This window comes from Portunus trituberculatus, chromosome 41 (genome assembly GCF_017591435.1).
Source record: "Portunus trituberculatus isolate SZX2019 chromosome 41, ASM1759143v1, whole genome shotgun sequence".
Lineage (NCBI taxonomy): Eukaryota > Metazoa > Arthropoda > Malacostraca > Decapoda > Portunidae > Portunus > Portunus trituberculatus.
In genome coordinates this window covers 11,455,676-11,473,782 of record NC_059295.1, presented here as the reverse complement: position 1 = coordinate 11,473,782, position 18,107 = coordinate 11,455,676, and the positions used below count along the sequence as shown (strand labels likewise).

Genomic DNA, 18,107 nt, shown 5'->3' with positions numbered 1-18,107 from the left:
CTGTTCCTTCTTGATATGGACCCATTCTATGGATTTCTTCTACTTCCTCTTCTAAGTTCTGTCTATCCTCGTCATTTAGATGTTTTAGTAAGTCTTTTACTGATTTCATTTCGTCCATTTCCCTTCTTGGTCTATATTTAACGTGTGTGTGTGTGTGTGTGTGTGTATATATATATATATATATATATATATATATATATATATATATATATATATATATATATATATATATATATATTTACATACATATATATACATATATATATTATTAGATTGTTTACTGAGTGCAGTTCCTCTCTCCGCCTTAGCAGATACGGCTACTCTCTGTTATTGAATGATACACTCAACCCTCGATTTGCCGGACTAAAAGGGGGGGAAGGCTTGACCGGGAATGGCAAATGTCCGGCAATGGAAAATGTCCGTGGGCCTACCCCCTTGCTGTACTTTACCCTATATATCTCCAGGAAACGCAATCCACCCCTGGACTTCACCTCGCATAGCTGTCCTATACTGTCCTGTAATATAATATATTACCTTCTACAACATGCACATATACAACATACATATACTATATACAGGTACTGTACTGTTTTTTTTATTAGCATTTACCTTAATGTAGATATATTGATGGTAGATATATGATCCCGTGTGATCTAGTGGTGGCTTCAGTACTTACGTCTACTCAGAGTCAGACACGACTTCCATACTTGAGTCGTGTGACCTGAGATGTTCACCACTAGGGCCTGGTTGAGGAGAGGTGGTAGTGGTGGTAGTGGCAGTGGTGGTGGCGGTGGCAGTGGTGTCAGGCTTGCTCACTTTGAAGAACTCTTTTATCACCGTCTGTCTGCCAGACTCGTGTTGCATACGAATGATTTTAGATCGAAGCAGGCGAAGTTGATTATAGTGAATCTGGATGTCTTGCCGAGAGCAATCTTCAACAAACTTAAGTAAGACATTAGCACATTCACGAACGACGTTCATCTTTACTGTAGGTTTCACCTCACTCGAGTCACTATCCTCACTGTCGTTCTCTCCGCTCTCCTCACCCGTCACAGCCGCTACTATTTGTTCAGCGTTGAGAATTTCATTTCCTTGTATTTGATCATTTTCTTCCAACCACTCATCCACATCATCCACTGTCACTTCCTCTTTCCCAGACTTTTTTAGTAGCTGGTGAAAGTCTATAGCCTCAAAGCCTTCAAATTTGGCGCAGTAATCTTCATCCTTCATAAGTTTCTTCCAGGCATTAGTAAATGTTGTGTTTTTCATTTCTGTCCAGGCCTCATCCATGTTATAAATAGCAGCCCTTAAGTTGTAATTTTTTATGTTAGCCAACGTTTTCTTGCCTCTAGTATCCTCAACCGCATCATCCTCTGTCTCCAGCACAACCAACACGTCTTCCAGTTATTTATGTAGGTAAATCCTCTTGAACGCACTTATAACTCCTTGATCCATAGGCTGGATCAAGGAGGTAGTGTTCTTGGGAAGAAACATAACTTTTATCTTCCTGTCAGCACTTTTTAATACATCTGAGGAAGGGTGGGCGGGAGCATTGTCAAGCAAAATTAAAGCCTTCACGTCATCCGGTCTTATTTTGAGCACTTTCTCTTGATAATTTTTCAATTCCGGAACTAAGTGATGTTGAAAATAATCAGTAAAGATATGAGAGTTGAACCATGCCTTAGAGGAGTTATAATAAGGGACAGGTAACTTGTCCATAATATCCTTGAGAGCCCGGGGTTTAGCTGCCTTCCCCACGACTGTCAACTTAAGCCTATGAGTACCAGACGCATTTCGTCCGCAAAGCACTGATAGGCGTTCCTTACTCACTTTCTTTCCTTTCACTTTCTTTTCATGCATCCCAGCCTGAGTGTTTCTTGGTAAGGCCTGCCACATCATACCAGTTTCATCAACATTATATATTTGTGACATGGATAAATCTTCATCATTAATAATTTTCATCAACTCATCACGGAGAGGTTCAATCATTTCAGCATCGGCACTTTCAGCCTCTCCTGTCACAGCCAGATTACGGATGCCATGGCGCCTGTGGAAGCGCCAGAGCCACCCATCATTGGCCTTGAACTCGATACCTATGTGGGCAGTGAGCTTAGCAGCACTAGCGGCCAACTCCATTCCCCGCACTTCCACCCCACATGCACGCTCCTGGGTATACCACTTGTACACTGCCAAATCAAGTTCAACACATTTCGGGTCTTTCATAGGCTATGCTTTCTAGTTGTATCACCCTTTCCCAACACAGCAAATTTAACTGCATAATTTTCTAACTTTCCTCTAGCTTTTTTTATGTCCGAAACTGTCTGTTTTCTCACCCCATACAGCTCGCAGACTTGGGCAACACTCATTCCCCCATCTATTTTACGTAAAAGTTCCAGTTTTTGCGACACAGAAAGGTGCACAGGTTTAGCTGTATGCTTGGTTACTTTCTTTGGGGGGTTTTTGGGTGGCATCGTTGTGAAGAAGTGTTTATATCCACGACAAGTAAGCACAACACTAGAGTGACGTGGCAGACTGTGTACAGTCCAGTACTACTGACTCCACCCGTATGTCCACCCGTGCTGCCATCTAGTTCGCGATTTGCGAACTTTGTCCGGCACGGTAGTTTGAAATCGACTCGTCCTGGACATTTTTACTTTTTTTGACGCCACGGACTCTTGTCCGGCAAATCCGAAATCCGGCAAATGTAAGTCCGGCAAATCGAGGGTTGAGTGTATATATATATATATATATATATATATATATATATATATATATATATATATATATATATATATAGATATATATATATGTATATATATTATTAAATTGTTTACTGAGTGCAGTGTCTCTCTCCACCTGAGCAGGTACGGCTACTCTCTGTTATGTGTGCATTACGGCTACTCTCTGTTATTTATTGATATATATATATATATATATATATATATATATATATATATATATATATATATATATATATATATTATTAAATTGTTTACTGAGTGCAGTTCCTCTCTCCACCTGAGCAGGTATGGCTACTCTCTGTTATGTGTGCAATGATCCATGTGTGTGGTTTATGGTTAGGCTGGTCTTAGTGAAATGAAGAAAACTGTTGTTCTCATGTTGGCGGTGGGATTTAAAAGAACAGTGAAGGGGATTGTGTCACCGCCTGGTCATTGTTGGCCGACATGAAGGATATTTAGGAGTCAAATTTTTAAACTTGTCCTTTATGCTTGGATTTAGAAGGGGGTTCAGTCTTACTCCATGGGTCCATCTTACCCCACCTTCCCCTATATATATATATATATATATATATATATATATATATATATATATATATATATATATATATATATATATATATATATTGTTGCTGCAGCGCAGGGGGGGTTAGTGATCAGTAGTGAAGATGAAGTGAGGTAGTATTTTTGAGAGAGACAGGAAGTGGGGAATGGAAGTGATGGCCATGCAGGTGGATAAAGCAGCAGTGATTGGCTCAGAAGTGAGCCAATGGCAGTATTGCAAGGGAGGCGACTGTATTTAAGCCGGCCATCTCTGTCCCGCTCTCATTCTCCGTCTCTGCACTCGCCCTGTGTACTACCCTGTATTGCCTGTTTGTACTGTGTTGTTACCCAAGTAAATGTAAGAAGCTGTACCAAATGTTTCCTGCCAGTCCTGCCTGTTTGAGTTAGTCTGCCAGAGTTTTGTGAGTTGTGTGCCTCGCCTCCCTCGCTAGTCACAGACCCTCGTCAACGTTATCCGTGTGCCTCCCCCATCCTGAATGCTGTCTTGTTCTGCCGCTGAGAGTGAGTTACGGTTGCGGCGTTGGAAGCTGAAATAAGGACCTTGGGTTCCCTGCCTTGCCCTGTGGTTGCTGGGTGGGTGTCCCTGCTGTGTGTGTGGGTGGCCTTCGTAACAAATGGTGTCAAGAGTTTTGGGATAAAGTTTGGCTAGCGAGGTTGCCGGGTATGTGTGAACAATAGCAGACTCAGATGTGAAAGGCAGTGAGATGCTGGAAGGCGGTCAGCCAGGTTTGAAAAGGCTGGAAGGCATGTTCGCTGTGATGATGGGGCGAATGGACAAAACGACACAAGAAACAAGTGTGCGGATGGATAAAATGGAACAGAAAACGAGTGAAATTGTGAAACAGGAAATTAGTTAAATACAACAAAAAACAAGTGAAGTAGTAATGCAAGCGGACCTAATGAGAGAGGAGATGTTAACTGCAGTTGGGGAGGCAAAAATAGTTCACCTTGGAACACAGCAAAAGGCTGCGCCAGGACCTGACGGAAGAGTTCAGGGAGGAACTGGTAGCAGTGAGACAACAGTGCAAAGGACACACTGAAGTTGTCGAGACTAAGGTGGAGGAAGTGCGGGAGGAGGTGACGAGACTGCAGCGCTCCCTGGAGAAGCAGTTTCTTGGTGCGTGGGGCCAGTCTGAATGTTCCGAGCCAGCAGGACAGGGCCATCCCTACGCATCTTCGGAGCCTGGTGATGTCAGCTGTTGTGGCGGCAGGACACAGTCGACACACCTGTGGTACACACCTGCACCATGCCACCACCATCTGTCGCTGGATTTGCCCGGCATGTAGGAGGAACCTCTGTCCAGTGCAAACTGGCTGAATTTGGCAGGCAGGTGGCCTGGGAGGCATACCAGGCACATTTTGAGCTACTCGCTCAAAGACAGGGATGGAGCGACCAGGAGAAAGCACTGCAGCTTATGGCCAGTCCGCGCAAGCCAGCGCTGGAGATCCTGGCACACATGACGGCGAGCCAACAATCAACATACACCTCGGTGGCTGAGGCGTTAAGGAGGCGCTTCAGAAGTGTGTTCCAGGCCGAGGTGTACAGGGAGTAGCTGAAGGGCAGAACACGTCAGCAGGGTGAGTCTCTTCCATAGCTAGCTCAGGCGGTGGAGTCGCTGGTGCATCATGTGTACCCAGTGGTCCCAGAAGAGATGGTGACGGTATTGTCTCGGGATGCTTTCATAGATGCACTGGAGGATCAGCAGGTGCAAATCTACATGAAGCAGGCACACCCAGCAGATGTACAGCAGGTACTGGTGAGGGCTATGGAATCTGAGGCATTCCTGTACACTACCGCCGCCGCTGTGACGCCCAGAAGCCGCCACGCCACCACCTACCAGCTTGCTGTATGCAAGTCCAGCAGGGGAAGATGAGGTGCACCAGCTCAGGTGATTTTAGTGGCTACTGCTGGAGATGTGGCCAACGTGTCCATTGTCGCAGTGACTGCTAGGGTGAGCAGAGGACATGCTCACTGGAGGATGTGCGAGCACGTTCTCCCACCAAGGCTTGGTGCGAGAACTGTGGACGGTGGGGGCATCGCCGTGCTACCTGCTCACAGCTGAAGGACGTCAAGAAGGGGGGGAAATGAAAGCAGGGTGGGAGTTTGGGCCACTATCCAGCCAAGTCATCCCCGGGCCCTATCTGTGTAAAGTGCCGCAGCGACGCTACTGTGCTGGCAGTCCAAGTGTCGGGGGCAGTGGACGGCCACCCATGTCACCTGGTGGTGGACACTGGAGCGGCAAAGACCTTCGTCAGAGAGGAAGTAGTGGCAGTTCAAGATTTCCCTGTGGCGTGACTGGCCACTGTATGATGCTATGAGGCCCCGTGATGTCCACGATCACAGTGGGTGGCATTGAAGAAAAGCTACCAGTATTTGTGGCTGACATGGAGGAACCCTGTCTGCTGGGGCTGGATTTCCTGGTTTAGAGTGAAGCATGTGTGGACCTCGGAAAGATGCAGATGCAGGTATGTGGACAATGGGTACCGTTGATCCTTGAGGATGCTGTTCAACAGGTGGAGAGCCCCGTGACGAGTTCAGATGTCGAGGACGAGAGGCTGGATCTGCATTGCCGAGTCGTGAGGGAAGGTGAGACTGCAGACCCCACTGTAATAGCCCGTGAACGCCAGGCAGCGGCGTGCAGCTGCAGAGGTGAGGTAGACGGAGATGCAGTGGAAGACAGCTTTAGTGTATCTGGATGACGTTCTAGTGTTCGCAAGGACGTTTGAGGAGGAGCTGCAACGTCTGGAGGTGGTGCTTTGTCGTCTGCGGGAGGCAAAATTGAAGCTGAATCCAAAGAAATCCACCTTCTTCCAGCATGAAGTGCCGTTCTTGGGACATGTCGTGGTGCGAGGCAGAGTGCGCTCGGACCCTAACAAGGTGTCGGCATTGGCGGATTGGCCGGTCCTGACATCGGTGGTGAGCGTGAGAAGTTTCCTTGGCCTGTGCAGCTACTACCACAGGTTCATGGAAGGCTTTGCCGGCTCTTGCAGCTCCCCTGCATCAGCTGACAAGGAAGATTGCCCGCTTCTTCTGGGATGAAGCTTGCCAGAACACGTTTAATGGTTTGAAGGCAGCAATGATAAGTGCTCCGGTGCTGCCCTTCCCTGTTCCCGTCCTTCCCTTCATCCTCGACACTGATGCAAGCGCAGAAGGTCTTGGAGCAGTGCTGTCTCAAGTAAAGGAAGGTAAAGAATATGTGCTAGCCTATTACAGCGCCAAGTTCAGCAAGCCTGAGCGAAACTACTACGTCACTAGGAAGAAGTTGCTTGCTATAGTGAGAAGTTTGGCCCACTTCCACTCGTACTTGTATGGAGCTGAGTTTGTTATCAGGACTGACCATGTGGCGCTGAGGTGGCTAAAGACTCTAAAGAACCCAGAAGGACAGCTGTGGAGGTGGCTAAGCTACTTGGAGGAGTAAAATTACTGAGTGGTGCACCACCTGGGACGTAACCATGGCAATGCGGACAGTCTGAGTCGCTGGCCATGCGAGGTGGGGTGCTTGCACTGCTCACGACGAGAGGAAGTTAGTTGTCAGTTGTCAGAGGATAAGAGTGGAAGGTGGACCGGGTGAGACCAGCCAGCGGTGGAAAGACGCCCAGCATGCCGACCCTGACATTGTTCCGGCGTTGAGGTGGATGAAGGAGAGTGAGCAGCCAAGCCGGGAGGAACTGTCACCAGAAAGTCCTGCTACCAAGGCCTTGATGGAACAGTGGGAGACGCTGCGTGTGTTGGACGGCGTGTTGCAGAGGAGCTGGGTTGATACAATGATGCACAAACGTTCGTTGCTGTTGGTGGTGCCTCTGTCCCTGCAAGCCGAGCTGCTGGAGGAATCTTATGCTGGCGTCTCTGGTGGGCACTTGGGACGCAAGAAGACGCTGTGCCGTTTGCTCCAACGCCTCTACTGGATCAACATGAGGCGTGATGTGGTGGAGTGGTGCAAGCTGTGCCGCATTTGCACCGCCAAGAAGGGACCGGCGCACCGCACCCGCGCACTGCTATAGTTGTAGCAGTCTGGTTCACCTATGGAGAAGGTGGGGGTGGATATCGTGGGGCTACTGCCGTGTACGCCTCGAGGTAACCGTCACATCCTGGTGGTCATGGACTACTTCTCCAAGTGGCCAGAGGCATATGGGATTCCAGACCTCGAGGCAGAAACCGTAGCTGGAGTACAGGTAAGAGAGTTTTCACCAGGTTTGGCATTCCAGGAGAGCTGCACTCAGACCAGGGCCGGGAGTTCCAGTCGAGGGTGTTCCGACAATGCTGTAAGCTGCTGGGGATCCACCAGACTTGCACCACCCTGCTCCACATCCAGAGTGATGGCATGGTGGAGTGCTTTAACAGGATACTGACCGAAGAACTGGCCAATTATTGCAGCTCTGATCAGCAAGATTGGGACCTGTGGCTGCCATTTACCCTAATGGCATACCGGTCTGCGCAGCAGGATACCACAGGTTACACTCCCGCCCGAATGATGTTTGGCCAAGAGATGTGGTTGCCTCTGGACCTGGCTACTGGATGACCACCTGGGGAAGAGCTACCACCAACAGCGCCTGAGTTTGTAGTGGCATTGCAGCAGCGGATGGAGGTCACCCAGCAACAGTTGTCAAATAATCTTTGCCTCGCAGGGCAACCTATGACCCATAGGCTCGTGCCTGGGACGCCTGGTATGCAATGGGGGACCGAGTTTGGCTATATAATCCCAGCAAGAAACGAGGCCTCTCTTCGAAGCTATAGAGCTACTGGAATGGTCCGTATACCATTCTGCATCAACTTTCAGCTGGCACCTACAAGCTGGGTGATAGCACAAGTAGGCAGTCACACATTGTCCATGTCAACCACCTGTGGGCTGCTGTGGAGGAAGGACGCTTCACGTGGGGCCAGGAGGGACCACCCTCGTCACCAGACAACGAGGTGAGGAGCGACAGAGGTGATAGGTGACGGAGATATAAACAATGTTGCGGAGTGTGTTGTTGTAGAGTGCGAGAGTCATGAAGAAGAGGCTTGCAGTGGACCGTGTTTATCTCGCTCCCTCAGGACGAGGAAAAGATCTCAGTGGTGGGCAGATCATGAATGTGGGAGTGACAGTGAATAGTCAGGATGACTATTTTTCGTGGGGGAGGGCAGTGTTGCAGCGGCGCAGGACGGGGTGGTATTGATAAGTAGTGAAGATAGAACGAGGTGGTATTTTTTGAGAGAGACATGAAGTGGGGACCGGAAGTGATGGCCATGCAGGTGTATAAAGCAGCGGTGATTGGCTCAGAATCAAGCCAATGGCAGTATTGCAAGAGGGAGGGTGGCTGTATTTAAGCCGGCCATCTCTGTTCTCTCAAGCTGTCTCTGCCCTGCTCTGTTCCCCACTCTCGTTCTCCGTCTCCACACTCGCCCTGTGTACTACCCTGTATTGCCTGTTTGTACTGCGTTGATACCCAAGTAAACGTAAGAAGCTGTACCAAGTGTTTCCTGCCATTCCTGCCTGTTTGAGTCAGTCTGCCTGAGTCTTGTGAGTTGCGTGTCTCGCTTCCCTCACTAGTCACGGACCCTTGTCAACGTTATCCCTGTGCCGTCCCCGTCCTAAATGCTGTCCTGTTCTGCCACTGAAAGAGTTACTGTTGCGGCATTGGAAGTGCCCTGCCTTGCCCTGTGGTTGCTGGGTGGGTGTTCCTGCTGTGTGTGTGGGCAGCCTTCGTAACAGTATATATATACAGGCAACCCCTGCTTAACAAAGGGGTGAAGTTTCTAAAAAACATTTTGTTAAGCGAAACTTCGTGAAGCGAACCCATTATAACAAGTTTAACCTCTGACTTGAACTTCCATTGAGAGTAAACAAAGCAAGAGTGCATCATAGTACAGTAAACAGTTTAATGAAAGAAAAAATAATGAAGTTAAACATTTAGGCAGTTTAATTTAAGTCATTATAATGTACACTAATGTATGTATGTACGTAACTTTATAATGTTGATGATCTAAAATTTATGAAGGGAGGGAGAGTGAAACGGGAAAGACACTAACCGGCAACCTGTGGAATGTAAACAAAGGGCGCATCATTATATCACATGCAAAACTTATGTACCACATTTCCACAAGGCTTTCCATTTTATTCATTGTAGTCACGAGTTCAGGTGGTTCTTTTACCTCACAAGAAAGATATGGTCTCACCAGCCTTCTTAATAGAGTCTGCTGACTTGAAAATAGAGACAGTAGCTGGAGTCAAGATGGTGGCAAGCAATGCTATTAGTTTTCTCGCCTCTCTCGTGTCTGTGAATAATATCCAGCTTCACTTCAAGAGTAAGAGACTTCCTGGTCTTCTTAACAACGCTAGACGACATTGCAGGGCGTTTTGGTGGTAAATTGAGCAAGGGAAGATGAGCTGGTGCTGACGCTGTTATTGTTTTGAACAGGGGCAATGAGTGGTGCGCGTGTGGTCCACAAGAGGCGCTGGTGTATTCAAAAGCCTGTCGGCTTGCATGATGCGGCCGGCCTTTCAAACTTTGAAAAAATTACCAGGATAAAATTTCGTTAAAGCGAGTTTGGTCTCCATTAAAAGAGCAGATGGTAGTAAAATAAAAGCTTCGTTGTAGCGAAATTTCGTTGTGTGAACCTTCGTTAAGCGGGGGTTGTCTGTATATTGTTACGGCCTCAGAACATCCCTCCTTAAATGCCTGTCACACCCGGGGTAGGTACCCCCGAAGGGAGGGGGTAAAAGTTGGTGTCTTGTGGTAGGGATGGTGAAGGAAGCATGAGAGGTGACGTAACGCCGTCCTGCTCGACACGTAATTGGCTGGACCATCCACCTCTGCTGTGCCAGCCTCTGATTGGCCACAGCCGACGCACTGTTGCCCCTGGCCATATAAAAAGAGGTGTGACAAGATTGCGGAAGCTTTTGTCCTTCAGACTGCCACGAGCCTTGTGTCGCTTACGCACCAAGGAAGTACCGCCATCTCACTGTATAACCCCTCGCCTCTGTTTGTGAACCCCTTCGCCCATGACATTACAGCTGTGTGTGTAATTGTTACTCAAAAGTGAAAGGAAGAAACTTTACTTGTGTTTTCCTGTGCTTGTACGAGTGTGTGCCTGAGCAGCATGTGCCTTTAGCGTGTCTGTGCTAGAATCTGCGCTGTCAGCCCTCCGGTCCTCGCCACACTGCCAGCTGCCGAACCTACGAGAAATGCTCAGGGTAAGTTGTTTGTGCCAACCTGCTGAAATACAGTTAAGACAGTGACTGAACAGTGCACAGGACAACGACACACCCCCATAGCATTTCGTAACACTGGTGTCAGGATTAGTGGAATATTTAGTGGCCGATCAAGTGTTGCTGGGACCATGGAGGAATAAGATGCCGATGGCGGTCGCGAAGACCGCCTGTTGAACCTGTTGCTTGCCCTGCAGCAAAGTGTAGAAAGATAGGCAGAGGCACAGCGAGAACAAGCACAGGCACAGTGTGAACTGCGGGACAGTGTGGCTGAACAGGCTCGGGCACAGGCACAACGAGCTGAGGAACAGACACATGCTTTGTCCCAGTACGTGGACAAGTGGGCACAAAACCTGAACAAGTGGCGGGGTGAAATAGTGGCAGTGGAGAAGGAAACAGAACAGTATGTGCGGGAACAGTGCGAACTGCTGTCAGAGACAGTCACCAGACAGCTTAATGCCGTGGAAATAGACAGTGAGAACCGTGTGGAGGCGGCAGCAAAGCAAGTCCCTAATCTGCAGGAGGAAGTGGCTGAACTGCGTGCCACCGTGGAGTGGCAGGCCGAGCAAGTCACCGACGGCGCCAAGCATGACCTCGGGGCCATCTGTGGCCACAGAGACACCATGTCGGAGCCTGGAGGCTTCAAGCACTGCGACGCAGCATTGGGAGGTATGCTAGAGCCCCAGTTGGTGTGTGTTGCCCCAACCGAGCTGTCCACATCGCCCTGCACGTCGCCGCCACCCACTCCGCCATGCACGCTTCCTGTACTCCTGTCCCCCCGCAGTGGACCAGCGAGTTAAGTGCTGGCCCAGCTGACGAACGCCCAGTGTTTGTCATACCAGAGACTGGCTGAGGTGTTACAGTAGTGGTTCGGTGTGACGCTTCAGGCTGAGTTATATCGGACTCAGCTTAAGGAGTGGGCCAGGCGCCAGGGGGAGCCACTCCCATGGCTGGCACAGGACTTGGAAGCGCTGGTGCGGCGCGCTTATCCCGGGGCGCCATATAGCATGGTCGCGGTGCTTGCACGCGACCACTTCAACGATGCGCTTGGAGATCAGCAGCTCCAGATATATGTGAAACAGGGCGCACGAGACGACTGTGCAGGGCGCCCTTTCAAAGGCCTTGGAATTTGAGGCCTTCCTATGATGCACTGCAAAGCTGGCCGTGCAAGCTCCCTCTGCACCCTGAGGCTCCACCCGTCATCTCCGTGCCTGCCACACCCGGACGCGCCAGTCGACGCCATCACCTCGCCGCCCAGCACGACAGTTCAGTGGAGTGTGTTGGGGGTGTGGGCAGAAAGGACATATGCAGGTGCACTGTAAGAGCACCCGACGAACATGCTCATTGGAAGAGCTGCCCGTCCACACTGCCACTCCTCCCCTGTCACCCTGCTGTGCCAACTGCGGCCAATGGGGCCACACCCGAGGACGCTGCCAGTTGCCAGTTGCCAGGATCTCAGGCAGCTGGGAAACGGGTCCGGGTTGAGCGCGGGGCCTGTCGCTCAGCCCAGTTCCCTGCCAGGGCCTCTAGCGATTAGAATGCCGCCTGTCCTCTCCTCCTGTAGTCCAGGTCCAGGGCACAGTGGATGGAAACCTGTGTCAACTGGTAGTCGACACGGGAGCGGAGAGGACATTTGTGCGGACAGACGTGGTGAGGGCACACCACATCCTGCGGGCAGAGCAGCAGCTGTGTGGCGTCATGGGGCATTGTGTGACGCTCCGTGGACCCGTCACCGTGGTGATCGCCATGGGAGAGGTCGTGGAACAGCTGCCGGTGTACGTGGCTGACATGGAAGAACCGTGTCTGCTTGGGGTGGACTTCCTGGCTCGTTGTGGGGCGAGCGTGGATGTAGGGAGAGGCAAGTTGAGGTTGTGTAACATGGAAGCACCTCTCCTCCTTACAGACGCCGCCGGGAGCAGTGGAAGGTCCAGAGAAGCAGCATGGGAAAGCCTGGAGCAGTCACCAGGGGTGGGCTGTTATGTGGCCTGAGGCGAGCAGATGGACAGGACGGAAGAGAGACAGTTGCCGACACACATGCGGGACCTGGCCGCCAGAGCACCACCCAGCTGAATCCAATTCAGAAACAGGCCCTCAAACAGCTGTTAAGTAAGTATGCTGATGTCTTTAGCCGTGGCGACCATGATTTGGGTCGCACGGCACTAGTAAAGCATACCATTAATACAGCTGGCCATGCACCCATCAAACAGCCCCCATGTCGTGTTGCCCCGGCCAAGAGGGAGGAGATGTAGCGCTTGGTAGAAGAGATGGCCGCCAAGGGAGTAATTGAACGCTCTGACAGCCTGTGGTCGTCACCTGTCGTCTTGGTGGGTGAGAAAGATGGTAGTCAGAGATTTTGTGTGGACTACCGTGCCCTGAATGAGATAACTATTAAAGACTCATACCCTTTGCCCCGCATAGACGACACTCTGGACGCCTCGGGAGGTGTCCGCTGGCTGTCCACGCTTGACCTGAAGTCCGGCTACCACTAGGCAGAGATGGCAGAGAAAGATAAGGCCAAGACAGCATTTTCTTTCGGGCAGGACCTGTGGCAATTCAAAGTAATGCCTTTTGGGGCGTGCAATGCTCCCAGTTGCTTCATGAGATTGATGGACAAGGTGCTGGAAGGGCTGCAATGGAAGTCAGCGCTAGTGTACTTAGACGACAGGAGGAGCTGGAACGAGATACTGAGACGGCTGCAAGGGGCCAACCTAAAATTGAACCATAAGAAATGTACTCTCTTCCTGGTTGGGAGGCAAGGTGTGTGGACAAACCCAGACAAGGTAGCTGCGGTAGTGAACTGGCCCACTCCTGCTTTGGTGGGAGAGGTTAGGAGCTTCATGGGGCTGTGTACTTATTACCGCAGGTTTGTGGAGGGCTTCGCCACCATCGCCACCCCGCTGCACCAGCTGACCAGGAAGGACGCCAGGTTTGAGTGGGACGCGGAGTGCCAGGACGCGTTCAAACGACTGAAGTTGGCTCTGGCCTGCGACCTAGTGCTGGTGTTCCCGCTCCACGACGCTACGTTCCTGCTGGACACTGACGCAAGTGCTGAGGGGATTGGGACTGTCCTGTCCCAAGTAAGCAAAGGAAAGGAATGTATTGTAGCTTATTACAGCTCCAAGTTCAGCCAGGCGGAGAAAATCTATTGCGTCACCCGAAAGGAGCTGTTGGCAATGGTAAAAAGCTTAAAACACTTCCACCCTTACCTTTATGGGACAGCCTTTACCATCAGGACGGACCATGCAGTGCTGAGGTGGCTAAAGACACTCCGGGATCCCGAGGGACAGCTGGCAAGGTGGTTGGGCTGACTCAAGCAGTATAACTACCGCATCGTGCACCAGGTATGCAGGGTTCACAGCAACGCGGATAGCTTGAGTCACCGGCCGTGTCCTGAGGCCTGTATGCACTGTACCCAACGTGAGTGTGGCACGCCATCGCAGCAATGCCGCCGGGTTACTCTCACTGACATAAGTGACCCGCAGCGGTGGTGAGATGCCCAACGACGGGATGCCAACCTCGCTCCCGTGATGTCCTGGCTTGAGAGAGGTGAGCGGCCTGGGCGGGAGGAACTGTCACCAGAGAGCCCATCCACCAAGTGTCTCGAGAGTCAGTGGGCCATGCTGCGGCTTCATGATGGCATGCTGCAGCGGCGGTGGGACGACGTGGCCACGGCAGGCAGCGCGTGGCTGCTTGTTGTCCCCACTGCCCTGCGCTCCGAGCTACTGCAAGAGGCTCACGCAGGTGTAAGCAGCGGATACCTGGGCCATAAGAAGACACTATGTCGCCTCAGGGAGTGTGTCTACTGGGTGGGCATGCGGCAAGATGTCGATGAGTGGTGCAAGGTGTGCTCGACCTGCAGGGCAAGGAAGGGGCCAGCGCAGAAGATCCGGGCAACATTGCAGCTGTACCAGGTCAGTGCCCGCATGGAGAGAGTTGCTGTCAACATTGCCGGCCCACTTCCCTGCACACCCCATGGCAAGCACTTCATCTCTGTCATGATGGACTATTTTACCAAGTGGCCCGAGGCATACGCGGTGCCAGATCATGCAGCGGAGATGGTGGCAGAAGTGTTGGTTGGTGAATTCTTCACCCAGTTTGGGCTGCCGGGGGAACTCCACTCCGATCAAGGCCAAGAGTTTGATACGCGGGTGTTCAAGCAGAGCTGTGAGTTGCTTGGGGTGAAGAAGACCCTCACAACTCCTCTCCACCCACAGGGCGATGGCATGGTTGAGAGGTTCAACCATACCCTGGCAGACGAACTGGCCAAGTTCTGCGGCGAGGATCAGCAGAACTGGGACCTGTGGCTGCCGTTCACACTGATGGCTTACCGGACGGCACAGCAGGAGGCTACAGGATACACACCCAGTCGTCTGATGTTTGGCCGTGAGATGCGCCTGCCCCTAGATCTCACAAGAAAATGACAGCGACCCGGCAGCGTGTGACGCAGAACCTGCGGTTGGCGGGACAGGCCATGTCTCATCAGTACCTGCGGCGGAGCAGGGGGCCCAGTACGAGGTAGGCAGTCGAGTCTGGCTGCACAATCCGCGGCGGAAACGCGGATACCACCGGCTTCGAGGTGGCCCACAGGACAGAGCAGTCGTGGTACATGTCTACAGGATGTGTCCATACCACAGCAGTGGCCACTTTACCTGGGAAGTGAACGAAGGGGCGGGAGAGGACAGAGACCTTGTGTGCGACCCGCTTCCCGGCGAGGATAGAGACCTCGAGTGTGACTCGCTTTCTAGGGAGGACATGGACCTTTCCGCGGTGTGGCCACCAGGTGAAGAGGAAGGGGACATTGTGAAGGAAGTGGCTTCGAAGCCCGCGGTTAGTGACAGTGACACTCTTTAGTGATGTGCCCCGCGGGGCACTGCCTCCGCGGCGCTCGGGCCGGACCCGCCGTCCTCCCGCCTGGTGGCACGATTACATACACAGCGACAGTGACAGTGACACTTAGTGATAGACGGGACGTCTACTTTTAAGGGGGGGAATAGTGTTACAGCCCAGCCCCAGAACATCCCTCCTTAAATGCCTGTCGCACCCGGGGTAGGTACCCCCGAAGGGAAGGGGTAAAAGTTGGTGTCTTGTGGTAGGGGGAGGGTGAAGGAAGCATGAGAGGTGACGTAACCCCATCCTACTCGCCACGTAATTGGCTGGACCGTCCGCCTCTGCTGCGCTGGCCTCTGATTGGCCACAGCCGACGCGCTGTTGCCCCTGGCCATATAAAAAGAGGTGTGACAAGATTGCGGAATTGGGGAATCGAGTCCCTTATTCGTCTCTCGTTACGTCGGCGGCGGCGGGCCCCATTCCGCCCATCTTCCTCTTCCACCTCCTTCCAGTCATTATCTCCCATTTCTCTACCAACCTTCCTCTTCCGGCGTGTGGAGGTGAGCTGGCGTGCCATCCGACTGATGATATACCCTTGCGATCTCGGTATCCTCGGGTAAACGGGGAATCGAGTCCCTTATTCATCTCTCGTTCGGCAACGACAGCAAACCTCATTCCGCCCATCTTTTTCTACACTCTTCCTCCCAGTCTTTTATCTCTTCATCCCTATTAACACAAGTTTTTCTACGGCATGTGTGGGGGTCAGCTATCGTGCCACCCGACCGATGATATACCCTTGCGATCCCGGTATCCTCGGGTAAACGGGGAATCGAGTCCCCTATTCATCACTCGCTCTGGCGGCGGCAGCAGACCCCACTCCGCCCTTATCTCTTTCCCTTCTCACTTCTCCCTAACCTAACTACTCCAGGTGTCAGAGCGGCATCACCCCTTCTCCCACTAACCGCCGTCCCCCCACCAAATTTGCCCTTTTAATCGTTCTTTCCATCTCCACAGCAGGCTGATAACTCCAGGACGTACCAGAACATCAGGATCTCCAGCACGAGCCAGCAAGCAAAGGAGATGGCAGACACCACCAGCTTCACTCATCACATTCATCTATTCACAAATAAAAGCTGCACATCCCCTCTCACCAACCTCGCAAATAAAGTTATACCATTATCCCCCAACCCCCAATCATTTCACCAAATCTACTACTATCCGTGGTTCGGAACCCACGTAAAACTGTAGGTCCCTCCGCTATACGGATGTACTTCTCACTCCATCCTCTCTATTTGTCATCCTTTTCCCTTCTACTGCACCATATTCAATTTTCCTCCTTCACGGTGTTTTTTGGTTGCTAAGGGACACCAGTATTTTGCCGCCATTTCCGTAGAGGTGCGGGGCCCTCGTTCGCTGCGTGGGCGGTCTGGCGCTTGCGTGTGCTTGGTGTTGGTGCGGTTTCCTTGTCTCCACCTGACCCGGCCCTCAAGATTCAAGAAAAGAAAAAAAAAAAGGTAGAGTGATACTTTACTAAAAACCATCTTGTGCCTGGGCCAAGCCCCAGTGACTTTATTCTCCTACTAAAGCTCCCTTCTTATCACCCACCTATTCTTCCCCTCTCCCCACTTCCCCCCTCCGCCTTTTCTAACTATATTCGATTCGATTCGATTGCGGAAGCTTTTGTCCTTCATACTGCCACAAGCCTTGTGTCGCTTACGCACCAAGGAAGTACCGCCTTCTCGCTGTTTAACCCCTCGCCTCTGTTTGTGAACCCTTCGCCCGTGACATTACAACTGTGTGTGTAATTGTTACTCAATAGTGAAAGGAAGAAACTTTACTTGTGTTTCCCTGTGCCTGTATGAGTGTGTGCCTGAGCTGTATGTGCCTGTAGCGTGTCTGCGAGAATCTGCGCTGTCGGCCCTCCGGTCCTCGCCACACTGCCAGCTACCGAATCTACCAGAAATGGTCAGGGTAAGTCGTTTGTGCCAACCTGCTGAAACACAGGTAAGACAGTGACTGAACAATGCACAGGACAATGGCACACCCCCATAGCTTTCGTAACAATATATATATATATATATATATATATATATATATATATATATATATATATATATATATATATATGTATGTATGTATATATATACAGTAAAGTCCCGGGTTACGTCAGTCTCGAGTTACATCAAACTCGTAGTTACGTCAGACCACTATAAGGCAATTTAAGATTATAAAAATTGAAAATTTATAAATCGTAAAGTGCGGGATTTATTGTTATTGTTGGTGGTTGCCCGCCACACCGCCCGCCTCACGCTTGAATACAATAACACCCTGCCTCAGTTCCACCACACCGTCGCCCCTGGCAAGAGTGTTATCCTACTTCTGCGTTTACTGAATCAAGTTCTTAGTATCTTGCTCAATGGCACCAAAGAGAAAACTTCTTAGTGACAGCAGTGATGCTAAGAAAAGGAAAACCATTACGCTACAAGAAAAAGAGGACATAATTAAAAGACATGAGAAGGGAGGCAGCAGCTGTGTGAGGGAGGAAAGAAGAAAATGGGAAGACCGTTACCATGACAACGGGGAGGTTGACGACCTTGAGGGCTCGCACACCCATCACAACAATAACAACTCCGGAGCCTTCGCTTGGACCACACGACACTCGCAGCTCACTTGCACCGTCTGCGCCTGTCTGCTGATCCTTATTGCATTTCCTGCCCCGCTGCCCACGCTTCTACTCCCACTGCACTGCACTACGCTCCCAGCTGCCCACCCTGGGCGTCACAACATT

At 51.1% G+C, this 18,107-nt stretch overlaps 1 protein-coding gene across 1 annotated transcript; it reads right to left on the bottom strand.

The window, feature by feature from the left end:
- Positions 1 to 1,404: 1,404 nt before the first annotated feature.
- LOC123516665 (tigger transposable element-derived protein 7-like) lies at positions 1,405 to 2,223 on the bottom strand. Its single transcript, XM_045276266.1, has one exon. The coding sequence runs from the start codon at positions 2,221 to 2,223 to the stop codon at positions 1,405 to 1,407; it is 819 nt and encodes a 272-aa protein (XP_045132201.1).
- Positions 2,224 to 18,107: the final 15,884 nt, after the last annotated feature.